Source organism: Lygodium microphyllum, chromosome 21 (genome assembly GCF_053477565.2).
Source record: "Lygodium microphyllum isolate KBCC chromosome 21, Lygodium_microphyllum_v1.1.10, whole genome shotgun sequence".
NCBI lineage: Eukaryota > Viridiplantae > Streptophyta > Polypodiopsida > Schizaeales > Lygodiaceae > Lygodium > Lygodium microphyllum.
Window position 1 is genome coordinate 132,907,399 of NC_141155.1, and position 17,670 is coordinate 132,925,068.

The 17,670-nt window shown below is 47.1% G+C and overlaps 1 protein-coding gene across 9 annotated transcripts in view; it reads right to left on the minus strand.

Annotated features, from left to right (window-relative positions):
* LOC148018574 (uncharacterized) overlaps positions 1–17,670 on the minus strand; it is a 164,808-nt gene that overhangs the window by 101,954 nt on the left and 45,184 nt on the right. For 5 of the 9 annotated variants that reach the window (XR_015687689.1, XR_015687690.1, XM_087661746.1 and 2 more), the window contains exons 2-3: positions 15,295–15,368; positions 478–1,543 (exon numbers count right to left, since the gene is read on the minus strand). Coding sequence is in view for 7 of the 9 variants with exons in the window: in XM_087661746.1 (XP_087517872.1) it covers positions 478–1,543; positions 15,295–15,368 (1,140 nt within the window). In the remaining 2 variants the exon portion in view is untranslated. Of the gene's footprint in view, positions 1–477; positions 1,544–1,628; positions 1,801–15,294; positions 15,369–17,670 lie in introns of those variants that run through there. The other 4 variants (XM_087661747.1, XM_087661748.1, XM_087661745.1 and 1 more) reach the window with 4 other exon arrangements.

A 17,670-nucleotide genomic window follows, 5' to 3' on the forward strand; every position in this document is an offset into this window, starting at 1 on the left:
TTCCAAGACTACTTAATGTACGTCTAGCATTAACAATTTTAGTCCCATAGTCAGCCAGGGTAAATCAATGTGTCTGCCGTAAAGATTATCCATACAGTGGACCACCATCATTCCTCTTTCAGTGATAGATCTTTCTGTTGACAGTTTGTTCATAATTACAGCTGTTTCTGTCAACATTTTTTCACTAGGGATTATGCATAAATGCATATGATTAAAATACATTTCCCAACCAAAAGAGTAACACACTGAAGCCAGCATAGACCAAGTAGTTAGAATTTGAGAAACAAGCATAACCATACAATTACGTAGACTGAATGTCTCCCACCTATAAAATGTAATGTTCTGTCTGCAGATATATCACCTAGTCGTTTCAGTACAGCAATAGCCAGAAATTTTTCTTATAAAGTCAGTACCTACTTCCTTGCTTGAAATACAGTTCATCTTGTGAGACAAAACAGTAAGGATTTGGAAGAAAACCTTTTCTGGTGTCATCATTGGCTTGCTGCTTAGTACTTGAAGAGTTTGAGGCCGATGGCTCAGGCAATGCCTCCAAAAGAGGTTTGCACGAGGCTTGAGGAGTTTCTTTATCTTTCTTTGCAATAGAATTCACTTTCCCATCACCAAGATTGCATTCTGTGACTGTTTCTTCCCTTATTTCTTGTTCAAAACCAGAACGTGGTGATCTGATCATATCATGCTTTGATAATAATGAAGCCTGGTGTTGAAGACCGAAATTTGGTCCTGAAAAACCAGTTCTCTGCCCATTTTCTTCGGTGAAGTGGTCATTTTCAATCAACGGTTGTGGTCTGTAACAATCGATTTCCTGAGCTGTATCACAACATTGCAGACTGTTGTTGGAGGTTTCAAGCTTATCACATGTGATTTTCCCCTCTTTTCCTGTTTCACCTGCAACTTCACAAACTAGCTGAATAGTGTGTTGGGTCTCCAAATCTGCATTTTCACTTGTATTTAACAGAGTTTTTGTTGAAGTGAATCCTCTCTGAGGCTGCTTCTTCTTCTTCTTATGGCGCTTCTCCCTTGGTTGTATGAATACCCTGTTGAGAGTGGTGGGTGCTTCCACATAAGCTCCATGCCATGCTTGAGTACAAGGGGCTTCTGAGGATAGCAACATGCAAGGCAAGTCACCCTGCACATTTGAGGATCTTTTGGCGAGCAACACATCACAGTGACAGGATCGCTCACTCGTCTCTTGCAGAACTAACTTATCACGCAAAGAGGAATGCTGACAATGCCAACATGCTTTCTTAGCAGAACCTTGCCTTTTAGTACAACTAAAGTCATGTGCAGCACCTTCTAAAGGCCCACATCCACCAACCAGGGTTGCACCACGATTAACCCAAGATGTTCCCCCCATCAAATCTGTAGGATGCTTACATTGCAAACTTCTCGAATGATTGACATTTTCTACATCCTTTGGAGCCTCTGAGTAGGCTTTGGCATGCACTTTAACCCAATTATTCCAGGAGACTTGACCAATGGATAATGTATCTCTTACGTGATACATTTTGCAGTCATATTCCACCTGAAAAATTCAGTCACAGAAAAGATTTATTGCCTGGAATTGACAAGATTGGCCAAAAAAGGATTACAGCTTATACAAGCCTGACTTGAGCTTCAGCAGGCATCACTTTTCTGTTGCAGTATCAAACACACAGTCCAAATGAAAAAGGGTTGGCTGGAAAATTCAAAACTATGATGTTGTTTGCCCATAACCACAACTCAGAATCCGGAATTCTTGAAACATCATCAATCATTTGAAAGAATGGACTGGAAACAGGAAAAATGTCAGTATCATCCACTGATTTGCTGCCACAAAACCACAAATCAGAATCCTGAGTTCAAAAACAATCATTGTTAAATCATTTCAAGGTACCGACTGGAAAACAAAAACAGAAGAAAAGGTGAAAGACGTTGAAAGAAGTTGATCAAGTTCCCTTCAGCAGATGTTTCAAGCACTATATAAGTCACAAGATTTATACAGCTCAAAACCTTTTCCAAAGTCATCTGCTAAGCACTTGGATAAGGTTTAATGTCCAAAATTAATACACCCAAATTCAAAATTCTCCATTCTTGCAGTCTCCCACATAACATGACACAACCCATATTTTCGCAAAAAGGGAACATAGAGGGATAGGCATGACACTCACCTCTAAGCCATAGTACCAATAAGGGCTCACCACCAAGCCTGAGACTAGCAGCACGTTGGGACAGGGTGCAGACAGACCGCCACGCCTGAGACTAGCAGCACGTTGGGACAGGGTCCCACACCATGGCAGTGTGCAGATAGACTGCCTCAAGTCCTAAGGGTGAAAAGATCATGATCACACCAAATGTGGAACAAATGATCCCATGAATCCCTTTTCTAGGACTCCTTAACCACCCTAGTCTGTTCTTAGCAAGTGGCTTTGTCGCCAATGTTGAAATCACCTATCAAAGATGTCCAAGGACATAACAGCATCAAATATCCCACCATTGCCTATTTTAGGCAAGTCGGTACTACATCTGGATCATCTCAAATATTCCCCATTTCTTGAATGCCATAGTTTCGCCCCTTAAGCCTTTTGAATTCTACCCTCTGAACTATCAAATAAAGAGTTTTGTTGTTCATTCTGTTTACTTTGAACTCTCATACCCTTAGACCATCGAATAAGAAGGCTCTGGTGGCACTTCTTCATGAATTGAGGGTTCCCTAGAAGATTCTCATCTTGGAAGAAATGACTCTCCCATATTCTCTTCTAGAATATGGCAATTCTATTCTCGCAGCCAAGAATCCTCTCTTTGTTTACACAGTATTGAAAACATGACCTGGAGCTTAAACTTTAACACCAATGGAACTTGCCAGGAATCTTGCAACCTCCTCGTTTTATGATGCAATTACAGGTTTTGTTTTTTCAAGTAAAATGTGGCTGATTATATTACTCAAAAAAACTGATTACAACGGAGTGCTCATGCTTGACAGACTAGCTGGAGCTGAAGAAAGTCACAAATACATCATGTATACAAGTTTCTCAAGGCGGTCTGGAGGGGATGGGGGCAAGAAGCCATGGAGGGGGGGTGTATCGCCATCTGGGGCTGCCTGCCTGCATCGCGAAAAACAGGTCCTGGCCGCCCCAAGTGCGCATGAAATGACATTGGAGCTCCTGACGAGCCCTAGACTTGCCTTGTACCTGATCCCATCGGCCGCGGAGGGAGTGGATGATGGAGGTCCAAAGCTCTACTAAGGTCGCCTATATTGAAAGTCTCTCTGCGCCGAAAACCTCCTGACAACACGCCTTCCAGATATGCCAACCAGTAAGACTCCCTATCATCTCCCATACCTCAAAGCGGTCTGTTGTGGGCTCCAGTACCTAGCGAATGGGTAGAGCCTCCAAACCGACCACTGCGCACGACCCTACCTCAATGAATACCGTGTCTTGCATCCCGGCCTCATACAGAAGGTGATCGCCCTGGCTGACCGCCTCCCAGCAGAAAGCTCCCCATGAGATACATCCAAGGCTAGGTGCTATACGGCGAAGGATGCGGCAAGCTCCTCTCCACACGAGTTGTGCCACCTCACACGACCAAAGGCAGTGCTTTGGGGTTTCCAAAGGCTGCTATGTGCAGCACTTACAACCTCCCTCCTACATTTGGGCAAGCCAGCTTCCCACCGCCAAGCCTCCATGTGCCACCAGCCATAAAAAATACAATACCCTCCTCGGCCTCCAGCTATCCCATAGGCGACGCCAAAAGGTCCGTCGCAAAGGCTCGGGGGTCCAACCGCCATGTCTTCCCCTGAAGGCCAATCACCCAGATCCTCTTCCATGAAAGGACAGCTATCCCCTCATCCTGCTACCCTCTATCAAGAGCCAGACGCCCCCCCCCCCCCCCCCTCCCCCCCTATACAGTGAAGAAAGTCCCAAGTGGAGCACTGCCTGCTCTACCTGCCACCTGTAGGGGGATGCCTACTGGTGAGAACCTAGCAGCCCATACCTCCCCGGGCTCTATCGGCTCTCGTATCCAGGGGGCAAGCCACTCCTGAGGTATTGCTATATCTATCTCCCTTCTCCTCAACTCCACTCCTCTCTGGCAGTCTGATACTCGTTGTAGCACCTCCTCGTCCACCATCCTGTACACCACCTGTCATGTCCTGATGGTACGAGCTGGCGGGCCAGCCTCCCAACCAGCCCACTGGATGTGGAGGCGCTCGCCAATTTGTGCCCCTTCCCGATCTCTGACTTGGGGGTTCCAGATCACCGGCTAACGCTCTATCTCCTCCTGGCAGCCTGGGGAGCCCTGGATTAGGGCCTTACGAAGGCCCTACCACACGCGGAGCAAGCTGCATAGGAAAGGTGATCTTGGGGGGGGGGGGGGGGGGGTATATAGGCTGACGTGAAGATCCATTTCAGGGATGGCCTCCACTCGCCGCTAAGCCTCGGTCTACAATCCTGAAGACCCTCCTGCAATAGGACCTTCCAGGTCTGCCCTCCCGGTGTGAGACCGCGGACAACTAGCTTGCCCAAGAGGGCCATACTCTGATACTCTAGGTCTATGATCCCAAGCCCTCCCTCTGACCGATGCCATATGATGGTTACCCACGCCACCTTGGCCCTGGAATCCCAGGAGCCATCTAACCTGGGACAAAGGAAATTCCACACTAGGTGGCGAAGCTGCACTACGTAGAATGAGGAGAAGCACCAACACGAGGCGATGTACCAGGCCGTCACTAGGAGGACCTGGTTAACCACCAAGGCTCTATCGTTGGCTAGTAAGAGGCAAGCCGTGCTCCAATAGGTCAACTTCCTCTGAATAGAGTGCTCCAGTAGGTCCGCTTCCTCCGAATAGAATCAAGGACTAGAAGAAATTGCTAGGCGGAAGTGATGTCGAGTCCCACCTAGAACCCTAGGTACCAGATAGCCTGCTCTCTACTCACCCATCTAAATCCAAGGCGGATGCCCCACTCCGTACACGAGTCCGGGTCTGTGAGGAAACCAACCGACTTTCGCCAGTTGATTTTCACTCCCGCTGTAGAACAGAACACCTCAAGAGCCAGCCTCACTCTCTCCAACATCAACTCATCATCCTCTATGTAGAGTGCTCTATCATCTGCATACTCTGAGTCTAAGAACTCAATCTCCTCTCTCACTGGAAGTCGAAGTCCGCGTAATCCGCTCACACGTGACCAGAGGAAGTGAGGCATCACCTCTGCAAAGAGTAGGAATAGGTATCGGGCCAAAGAGCAGCCCTGCCAGACTGATCTCTCCATCTGAAACTCCTCCCCTCGCCTACCACCTATGAGAACCCTGCTGGTAGCCGATCTATAAAGTATGGAGACCCTGCGAATCCAAGCCTGGGGGAAACCCAACCTCACCATGGTGCCCTCTAGGAAATCCCAAGCCACCCTATCATAAGCTTTCTCGAAATCCAAGAGTAGTATGGCCAATCTCTGCCCACTATGCTGAGCCCACTCTGTTGCCTCAAAGAAGGTGAATACATTGTCTAGGATGCTCCTATCCTAGACAAAGCCTGTCTGTGTGTCATGGATGATGTCTGGAAGCACGGGGCGTAGTCGCCTAGCAATCATCTTTGCCAGTACCTTATAGGCCACTGACAATAAGGTAATCGATCTCCACTAGGAAAGCTCCAACCGGTCTTCCCCTTTGGGAAGAAGACTAATAAGGTATGCCGAAAGACTCCCTGGCATCCGTCCCGAAGTGAAAATCTCCTAGAAGGCCATCAATAGGGGGTCCTTCACCACTTCCTAGTAGGTAGTGAAGAAGGCCTTAGAGAGGCTATCCTCTCCCGGGCATTTCTGCTCGTCCTATGTATGGAAAGCCTCCTCTAGTTCCTTCTCTGTGAAGGGAGCTAGGAGGAAGCATCCCATCTCCTCTGTGACGATAGACGGGATACTATCCCAAACCTTCTGTCTATATCACTGTCCCTTGAGGTTGTCTCCTGCTCGAAAAGGCGTCTGTAGTAGTCGGTGGCAATCTCCATCACCTCGTCTGGGCTAGAACAAGTCCTCCCATACTGTTCTCGAAGGCTGCGTATCTGCTTTCCTGAGGTGCGAAGCTGGTGCACTTGGAAAAACTCCTTGCACATCATGTCCCCCTTCCGCACCCAAAAAGTTGCTGAGGTGCGGAAAGAAAACTCCGAGCGCTTGTCCTCTAGGCCAGCAATGGCTGCTCGCGCACACACCCCTTGTGCGTGGAGGGTGGAATCCCCTAGTGCCTCCTATAATAATCTCTGTGTGGCTGCAAGGTCCCGCCGGAGTGCTCTCTCCTCCTCCTAGCTCTACTGCTTGGCCTATATGGCTACCTCTTGGCAGATTCTGCTCGACTCGACAAGGACCTTTTTATTACCTCCTCTACGATCTGGTCCCTCCTGTCCCAGTTCTTGGTCCAAATCTGCTCTATTTGTCTCACCACCTCCTCCCTCCTATAGATCGAGTCGGGGATCCCACAAGATCGTGTATCTAGGGTAGATACTGGGGGACCAAGTGTCAGGAGAACCGGGCAGTGATCGGGCAACGTGGTGTCCGCCAACTGCCCAATCTGCCCTCCACGAGAGCCTCCCCACTCTCCCACATAAAACGTATCCAACCGCTCCAACAAGACTCCACCTAGCCATCTGTATCTCCAAGAGAAGTCCAACGACCTCTCCCTCCTATGGAAGGCAGGGTCTCTCCAGGCATCGCGTGCTCCTACTGCCAGTAGAAAGACTTCCTATGCCTCCTCCTCCTCCCCATCCATGCCCTAGTAGTTTCTGCCTCTGCCCTACTAGTCCTCCAAAGCCTCCAGGTTGTTGAAGTCTCCTCCAACGATCTAGGACTCCACCTCTAGGAGTCCATCTGCGATCTCCACCCAGAACGTGTCGCGTGCCCTAACCTTCATGGGGGCATAGACATTGACGACTCCAAGGCACGAGTCCCCAATATCCAATTTGATCCATAGAACCCTCCCTACCACTATCGTCCCGTGGTCTCGTACACAGGCGGCGAGACTCAGACCAATAGAGGTGCGTTCCCTACCCGCTCGGCCTAGGTGGGAGTGAGCTTGTGTAGAAGTAAGATGCTGATCCGTCCGGCAAGGGCAGGCTGCAGGTCCTACTGAACAATCAACTTCCTGGAACCATGTGCCCCACTGTAGTGGAGACTATTCACATTCCAAGATACAAGGTGTAAGCTCATGGGAAAACCTGTGACTAACCGAACAGACATCTGTTCGGTGTGGAGGCTACTGATGAGGAGGAAAACTATGGGGCATACAAGTACGCTTTGCCACAGGTCTAGACAAAGAACTCCAATCCCCCATGGTGGCCCTCGGCCGGACCATAGGGGTGATAGATGCTCCAGGTGGTACTATCAATGCATCTATCAGCCATGCTCAGAGTCATGACTCTGTATACTGGTAGAAACGGGCCACCTATGCCACGGGCCACTAGATCACATCCCTCGGAGCTCTCCACTGTGGAGGGGCTCAAAAGATAATGCTCAAGTGTGGGACCTCGGCACTAGCCCACCACTTAATGTCCATCATGCAACCAGGCCACTACTGTGCAAACAGTGCTAGTCCTTCTCCCATCCACTAAGAGATGTGGTCCGCCACCTGACTCTTCAACTCCTCTATCTGTGTCGTCGTCCAATCCCCTGAGTGAGAGGACTGTAGGAGAAAAGCGTAGTTTGGTCCATCCAGTGGTGCTAGTAGATGGACTTTTCCCCTCCTTGACTTATGAACCACGAAGATCCCCACCTCTAGAGGTAGTGGGAACTCTCCGCGCTCCGTAACTCTCGAGTAGGACCATGGGCCATTGTAGAAGAACTCCTGGTGGCAACAATTGTGCTTGTCTCGAGAAAGTGTGATGGGCGGCAAGGGTAGATGAGCTTGTGGCTATGTGAGAGGGGAAAATTTACTGGTGCAAGGAGGATGTAGGCATATGTAGCTCATCACCTCCTGTGGGACGAGGGGGGGTGGGTCTGTGGGGGATCACCTAAACCGGGTGCGGATCAGGGGGGGTGCTCGATAGGGGAGGTGGTTGGGGGGAAAGAGGATGGAGGAATGGTGGGATGGTCGGAGAAACGTGGCGGGTGTGGGGGGAGGCTAGTGGCCTTGGAAGGGGAGGGAATGTGGAGCCATGGTCAATGGGGAGGCATGGGAAGCGGGGGAGGATGGGTGTGGGGGCTGTGGGATCTCAAGTGAGGTAATCCGTGGCGCGGGTGGTGGATGTGGGGGACTACGATCCTACCAAGTGGGACGGGCAGGGGGGGCCTGCGGAGTGCTCTACCAAGGGGGCTTCGCTCCCCCTCCTGCTCCCTGCTGTCAAGGTTGCATCTGAGGAGCTGGCTACGGCCCCCCCGCCATCTACCTTTCTGTTGTCTCTGGACCCGTGTGAAGCCATCAACATCCACCTACGGGCCTGTTGACGGAGCCGCCTTGGCTCCGAAACATGTACAATCTGCTGCTTGATACCCATAGTCATGGCAGTGCAAGCACTGCCCTGGTTGCCCAGTCACAATGACCTGTTGCCTAAAGGAGTGACCTCCTGCCTCAATCTTCAAGAGCGACCTCCTGCCTCAATCTTCAGGAACCTTGGTATACTCTTTGTGTCTTTTACGACCACTCGTACCTTTGGGACTCCTGCAGTTGTCACTACATCCACGAAGGAGGCAGAAAGAACTGTGCCGAAGAGCCGTCCAAAGTCCTCCACTAACTGGTGGTACTCTACCACCAATCTGGGGAAAAGTAAGGTGACTGGGTGTGTGAGAAATCTGTTGTGGAACGCAAATGTCTCCACTGTGAAGCCGCTATACCAGGGAACCATGTAAATGACCCCCTTCGTGGAGGCATAGGGCGAGCTCTCCACTAACTCATGAGCTGCATCCACTGAGGTGAGTCAAACCATAAAGATACCTCGGCCCATGAGGATTGCCTCCACGATCTGCATTGTGCCAATGTGCAGTGGAGCCAATCCCGCAGTTGGGCCTTCAATGGGGAGTGTCCAACGACCTGACCAAAGATTGTTGTTTCTTTCAACTCCAGCTCTGTGGCACGGATGGCTAAGAGCCATTCCTCAAAAAGGATGATGCACAAGGTGTTTGACCGGGGGACACTCGCAGAATGCACCGGCATCTGACCAGAGGTTTCCATTGCGCGTCCCTGCTAGGAACCTACCTATCACGCTGCTGTGCTACTTGGGGGGGGGGGGGGGGGGGGGGGGGGGGGGGGGGGGGGGGGGTGAGGGGAGGACTGGCGCTTCGTGACAGGGGGGAAGCCTCGCGACGTGATGGCCATGCAATTACAGGTTACTTTTTGAATATTATGAATGCATTAAGCTTTACTATGTATGGACTAGGGCTTGTTCATCAAAAACCTAACCCTGTTGTAAATTAGAATCCCTTGCTCTGAACAATGGTGAAGATATGCTAGGGTTTGTAGAGAAAACATTAAGCATGTACAAACACTACCTACAGTGAACTCAGATAAGAATGCAAAGAAGAATAAGATTGAAGAATAAATGAATGTTGTAATGAAAATATGAATTGAAAGGAAGTGATACAACTGAGGGTGCTCAAGGAGCAGAGGCTGTCCAACAGCCATTGTCTCTTAATCGGAGCCGGCTGAAGAAGAGTGCCAGAAAGTGCCATCCTCCGAAAACCAACCTGGACTACAGAAAACCAATAATGTTGAGGATGAAGACTGTGTAAGCAGGCTGTACACCAGATCAAACGCAGGAGAGGAGGCACTCTGGAGCTGAAGACGGCATCAGTGCCTGTGGCAGAGAATTCAGGGCACCAGGCCGTATGCAGGATGCAGATGAGTATGATCAGAATGATGCTAAATCATGGGGTGATTCTCTAGACAACAAAACCCTAATGCTGGAAGCACAAAATGCAGGGCTGTTGGGTGAGTACAGCAATAAACACAGGCCGGACAGCAGATATACTGATGTAGACAGAAAGCATGGGTAACAGCAATGGCAATGTGATGATCTGAAAGCTGGTGCTGCTGATCTATGAGCTGGCACTGATGCCGAGGCCAAGGAACACAGAGCAACAAGCAGGAAAAGCAGCCAGTACAATGAGGAGGATAGAGCTGTGAAAAAATCTTAATGAAGCCTTCTAACCACTCTGATACCATGTGAGGAAATGGTAGGTTATGCAGTGGAGACAACAGGTGTACAACAAACACTAACAGTGAATGAACTCAAAAACTCAGCGAGCGAATGAAATTATGAACAAGATACAATCACGATACGATGGGCCCCAAGCCTACCGATTGCTAGGACTGGAGCTATGGGGTAAGCCAAGGAATCCGGAGTTGACAAACTGGCTTGACATGACTGCATGATCCCAGCTAATCAAGGCCGCAATACCTATGGAAGGAATGTGCACTGTGGAGCAAGCAGAACGCAGTTCTCTAAGCAGGAGCGGGTGGAAGAACATACTAGATGAAGATAGGCAGCAATGGAGTGATTGAATACACTCCCCCATAGCTGTAGAGTTCAAATGACAAAAATGCAATGTGCAGTGCCTCCCGATGAGCTGGGTACAAACCATTGATGTTGGGCGGCAACCCAGCAGGATGAGCAGCATGGGCGACTGCAGAAATATGTTGGTGACAGGCTGCAGATTCGACAGCAGCAAAAATACAGATAGCAGCAACCTGGAAAGTGCTGACGATTGGCTGCAAAGGTACACAAGAGCCTCAAAGTTGCCAGCAGGTTGAAAACACACATATGGCTGATGTAGCAACTGCTGCAGCTGATGACAACAGCCTCCACAAGGTAAGGAGACAACAAATTGTGCATGGGTAGAATCGTCTTTTTAAATTAATTGTCTAGCTGTATGAGAGCCGAGGAGATTATACAATAACTATGAATTAATTTAGGCTATATCACAGGAAGCTTTAACAGCTGGTGATGCCATTGCATGTGCCATGTGCCAAGCAAAAGACAGGTGGTGGAGATTTCAATCGACATACACAATCCGTGTACGTGCAAAAGCACCAAAATGTATTAGAGTTTGAGCAACTCAAGCTGCCTCCTGCCGAACTCTGGTCACTTTCCACACAGCCTTTGCTCACCCCCAGTTTCACACTTCTCTTGCTGCAGCCTCCCTTGCCTCATCTCCTAACACCGCCTTCGCCTGATCCCTTCAAGCCTTGGCCCACCTCCCCTCTTGACACTACCCCATCCTGACACTGCCTCCCTGTCAGTGTTGTCGCTGCTCTAACACTACTCCCTGCCTGCCCTAGCTATCACCAGCTCTACCACAAGCACCAATTATTACTCTGCCATCTGAGCATCTATTTGCAACCATGCCATCACAGATATTGCACCTCATTGCAGCACAGACCTTCCTGCCTCCATCTCTGGCCGACTTGGCTTCCTCCCTTAATAACCCCTTCTTTCCCACTCCCCCTCACCTCATCCTGCCCCCTCCGCCCTCAGGCTGAACAACTGATGCCCCCTTTCTTTGTAGCAGCTTGCCCATCCCATCGACTAGCGGCAATTGGGAGGACTTCGGAGAAGTGGCGTACCCCATGTGGTCTCTAGTCATACACCTTGCACGTAGTCGTCTCCAAGGAACAGCTTCAAACAACCCATGCTACACAGAAAAAACTAGACAAGACCATGGTCTTTGGACAGGTCATGCATCACTCCCCATCTAGAGCACAACTCTGATAATGGCTTCATTCCACCTTGCATATCGGGACCTTGCATATAGATAAGGTAGTGTTGATGGGACAAGGCATTGTCATGGTTTTCCATACTTCAGCAAAGGTTGCACGAAGCTTGTCAACAGCCATCTAGTGGCACTCACAAAGGGGATTATCTACATGGTTCCATGGTATAGCAAACTTATTGTCTCCTCCTTTGGGTCTCTTCACAAGTTCCCGAAGCATCCTATCACTTTCCTATTTCCACATCTCGACATAGATCACCATCAACTGGTGGAGGACTTTGAGCAACTTTTTGGCACAATACTCCCTACCTCATATATTGATGCAATGACCAGAGCAGGAGTGCCAAAGGTCTGTATGGTTGTGGCAAAAGTTAAGGATACACCAAGGTGAACACAACATTAAGGCTGAAAAATCCCTCATTAGGCAGCAAATCATTGTCAAGGTTTAGGGACAGCCTCGGCAAGCCTTAGATACCACACTTGCAAACACCGAGCTTCAGAGTGTGCATGCTTTGGAGTAAAGGCTATTTAGCAAGAGGCTGCTCATTGGACAAACACACCCGCTTGTGGACAAGGATGGCTTCCAGCATCTTTGTTGCAGGGGCCATCTTGGGTCCTCGACAACCCCAATCAAGAGAGTCACCTCTGATGTGGGCCCCCATCAATGCAGTCGCCTATAGTGATAGCTCCCCCACCCTCCCCCCCCCCTCCCTCACCTTTCTCCTCCACCACCTCCTTCCCTTCCTCCTCCAACCATTCCCCAACCCCCCTCTCCATTCCCACCTCCTCACACATCCCCACAACCTACCTGACAATAGAGTGGTCCATCTTCTCACATGTCAAATCCCCCACACATCTCTATGACCTCTCCTCCAAAACAATAGAACGGCCCTTCCCTCCCTAGGGGAAGCACGATAGCCCCCTAAGCAATCCAATGCTGAGCTATAGTTGGCTCCACTTTGATCCTGCTCATCTATACCCTCCTCCCCAACCTGGTGGTATACCCAAAGAAGGGCACATCCCAAGGGATCTCTACAAATGGATCTCTGCATACCACTCCCCAAGGTCCCACTCAATTGTTGACAGTGGCCTCCTCCTATATACCAATGTCTCCATCCATCTATCATACAAGTTTGAGCCTCTAGGTCTAAGTACCAAGTCCTATCACAATGAGCCACATCTCGAGTCTTCTATCGAGAGTATCCTATGAACTCTAACTAATTTAGATCCTCTTGTTGAGCTAAAAATGCATTACAAACTTATTAACTATTTAAAACAGCCCCAAAACATGTAGATTATCAAAATCTCCAAATCAAAGGTCAATAGTGAGATACTCCAAAGTAAAACAAAACATGAAAAACAATTCAACGAGTGTGTATGTATGAGTGAATGCAACAGAAGACTAAAGAAGGAAAAACTAAGGATGGAGCCACCATCGCATATGTCCATCATTAAGTAGCTACCAACAAAACACCTAATGAGATGGAGAAGCAGTCCTAGATGGAGCTGCAAAGGATGACCTAGGAATGGATGCAAAAAGTGCAATGGGTGAGGAGCTAGCAAACCAATGAGCTAGTCCATTCACAAGTACTAAAAGATATAGGTAGCTGAAGCTATCCGTGTGCCACAATTTGAGCGACCCTTGGGACAAGAGCAGATGGGGAAGAGGCATAGCCCCACTGGACTGTCTAACAAGAATGGAGACAATCACAATGGTCAGCTAAGGTTTCTTAGGAGGAAGACCCTGAGCCTTGGTACGATACTCCTCCTCCACATGGCCCAATCTCTAGTAGTGTGTGTAAACCCTACTTTTCTTATGGAGTATCAAGAACGTGCTCCACTTAGCAAGACCGAAGGGACTAATTAAATCCATCCAACCGATCTTCTTTGGATAAAGACTGAAGAACCGGCACCTGTCCACAAGATGCCATCATAGGCATCCTAGAGCAAAAAGCATGGGCCCTATGGGAGACATGAAGAGAGGAGGAGAGGGCTGCTCCAATATCTATGACCTTGCAAATAATGGTTCCCGGGCAAAACAAGATTCTAAACTTTGATCTTTGTAATGATCATGCCACCTATCAAAGGGAGTGTATGAATAGGCTCCTTATCTAAGTCATCAAAGCCTTGTAACCAATGGAATTCCATGTCTCTTAACTTGCAAACACACTAAATCTACTAATTTTTTAGTAGAAGAGCCCGAGGGAGACAATAATCGGCTACCCCGACAAGAAATTGGTTGTAGATGTCCCACCTTTGCGTACAAGTAGAACAGAAATCTGCACTGAATCTAGAAAGAAAGCTGAACACAATGATGGACTGATCAATCCTTGCATGGAGCCCCAGCTATAAATAGCCAAATATCTGCAAATCTGGAAAACCAGCTGAAAAGGAGTGCCATAAATGCAGTCCACCAGCTCAATCTGGCTGACCAGCCCAAACTAGAGGCGATACTGCTGACACGGCACTCTTGGACAGATTGCAATCATCAAGGGCTGTAGAATCACTGCCAGGTCAAGTGAAAATGGTTGCATGTGCAACATATTGACGCCGACTGAGAAAGAAATGCATACAAAACTGAGTGGGAATGACAGCCAAAGCTCCAATGTCTCTATCAGACTCTAACGAAGCTTACAACCAAGAAATGACGGACTAACAGCATAAAAATGGCAAGCTAACAAATGAGCCTACTTTTGAAGGTTCGTCTTCTTGCAACAAAATAGAAACCAGCTCCTCGAATGAGAAATCCTTGGGATCTCCTTTCTTCATTACACAAAGAGAGAACGCAAAACTTTTATAAGAATTAGAACGACCAAAGAGAACAATCTGCATAGTGAACTATCTGGCCAAATCTCATTTGCAACTTTTAACCACTCCTTAGGATCTTTGGTCTTTATCATAAAATTGTCCATAGAGTCACCTTCATCCATGTGTTCACTCTCTCGTTGCTTCTGTAGGTAAGCAAGAAGGCCCTCATTTCTTCCTTGATATAGATGTTCAAGTGTACCCCAAATATGTTTAGTTGTCTTGCATCAGCAAATATGTGGGATTATAGTGCATTTGCCTATACATCTCTTCCATCCCAATGAATCTACTCACAATAGGTAGTGGTGCACTAGCGTTACTGCAGCAAACTCGAACTTGCAATATCCTCAACATCAATTACTTCTACTACACTTGCAGCTTCCATGGCCATAGAAAGATGTACAACAATTCCCTGCACAATGTTCCACAAGCCTCCACAGTGGATAGTCAATTCCATCCCACTTTAGCTTCAATACCCAACATACGAAACAAATCATTGTGGTTAGACTACACTTGATACAAAAGTTCCTTGTATAGAGGAAAATCTACAAGATTAAATACTATTATACTACACTTCTTATCTCAAGGCATTGGTCAAGGACCAATCTACGCAACACCACCTATCCATGATATTAGATTGTCAGTGCCACTAATTAGAAGATGAGCTCAGTGTCATGAAATCATATTTTAAAAAGAAACATTACATAGATTTTAAAATGTTGTGGACCATCAAGTATGAACAAAGGATTACATTCAAACTCTGTTTCCTCTACGGCCTTGTCCAAAGTATTCAAAAAAAAGAAGCGTACAAGTACCAGCATAGTGTCCATGATGATCTTTCCATGATTTGGAAAATAAGCAAAATGTTCTATTTCCAGTAACCCTGCAAACATAGACAAAGAAATGAAAATGACCATAAAATCAAAAACATTAGGAAGGTCCTAATTTCCTATGTTTCTAAACCTTTGATAAGAAAACCTCTTTGACTAATGAATACAATCAATACTACCTTCAAAGAGATAAAACTTTGTGTTTTCTTTCGAAAGCTAGGCTTGATTCCAAATGTTTCGGATTGAAGAGAAGAAACACATGCTTCTATTGTTGATTGACTAGATGAGATGGCAAATTCAAAATCATGACATACTCATATCACATCTCAGATGACAATTCAGACATTCAACTACCTATTTGAGATAATCAGCATCTGCAACCTGATTCCATAGCTCTCTCCTAAGCTCGTAGACACTAGAATGACTTTTCTCTCTCCCCCACCCTCCCACTGTTAGCAAATATGTCAGTTCATGTGTGAGTATGTGCTTACAAAGGCTAGGCACATTATTTAGGATATTTAAGGCATTTTTTATGGTCTTCATTTTGGTCATATTTAGCATTTCACATGTGTGGAGATTCCGTGGAGAGAGAAGCCAGTGCCGGTACCCACACAGCCAATGACTCACTGTTGTATGCGATTGTCTCGTGTCAAATATATGGATTCCATTTCCCGAGCATACATCTGAGTTCTCGTCTATATTGTGTTCTTCAATGTTCTTTCTTTCCCTTTCTCTTTTGTCTTGTGTTTCTACAGTTTATCACAGCATATGTTCACGCTTCCATTGCTGCTCCACTGCTAACATACTATCAGATTTCACGTGTTGTGCTCTTGTTGTGTTTTCTTTGCTGATTTCAGGATTGTTTTGACCATTGCTAATCAGGCAACCGCTGCTCCAACCAAGTGACCTATTTTTTTCCTATGTTTTGCTGACGTCAACATCCATATAGCGTGCATCAGCCCCTTTACTGCCTGCGTGTCAGTTCCAGCCTGCGTTTTGGTGTCTCTACATCTCCTTCTAGCTGGGCAACTACATTATCAAGCCGTTTTTGCTGTTTTTGGCTGATTTTTTTACTTTTCGCAACAGATTTCTTTTTGTTTTGGTCTAATTTTGGTGAATACTGCATGTAAACTCTCATTTTCTGCAGTTTGTGCTTGTGGTTTGGCTGTGTTGCCTCTCCAAATACCTTCTTTTCTCTACTGCTCTTCTAAATCCTCTACAAATGGCTCCTCAGTGCACGTCCACTCATGATAAGTTACATGGACTTGATTATCTTACATGGAGTGCTCTGTTAAAGGCTTGGTTTATACAGAAGCAGTTATGGTACATGGTTTGCAGAGTCATTGAACGTCCTCAACGGCCTTCTCCTGGTCCAACTGATTTTGATGAAGACAACCATGAGGAAGCGGTGCTTACATGGGATTCGGACAATACCCGGCCTTACTTCAGTATATTTCCAAAGAAGTCCTACCAACAGTTACCTCCTACAGGACATCTTCTAAAGTATGGATGAAGTTGCAGCCAATGTGTGTAGCACCTTCCATCATAGGGTAGTTACTCTTTATGGACAACTCTACCAAATTCAGTTCAAGGCCAAAGATACTATCCAATCTTTTCTACTTCATGTGACCCAAATCCAAGACCAATTTCGGCAAATGCAATCTACCCTTCCAAAGGCTCATCTTATTGGACTCATACTCTCCAAACTCCCTTCGATGCCCATGGAGTGGCAAATTCTTTGAGGGCACAAACATCATCAGCTCCTGTTAGTTTTACACAATTGACCTCAATACTGCTTGAGCATGAGGCATCATTGCGGTTACAAGGGAGGCTTTCGTCACGTTCTAGTGAGGCTCTTACAACTTCAGAGAGGGGTTCAAAGAAGAAGTTGAAGACCCAGTCACTCATCTGCCATCACATGTGTGGAGACTCCATGGAGAGAGGAGCCAGTGCCGGTGCCCACACAACCAGTGACTCACTATTGTATGTGATTGTCTCGTGTTCGATATATGGATTCCATTTTCCGATATACATCTGAGTTCTCATCTGTATTGTGTTCTTCAGTGTTCTTTCTCTCCCTTTCTCTTTTATCTTATGTTTCAACAATTTATTATAGCATATGTTCACGCTTCGATTCCTACTTCACTTTTGACACCCACCTGCCTCTTCTCGCTTGCATGGGCAAGTTATGCCAAGTGTCAGTCTTCTAACTGCATTTTCCAACAATTTTCAGCGAAATTAAATTATTTTTAGAATATTAATTCTGTAAATTAATCTAGCTATTAATTTTTTTCTAGAAAAGTAACCAAACCAGCTAGCACTTAAATTGGCTAGGCTAATTCATCACCCAATAAT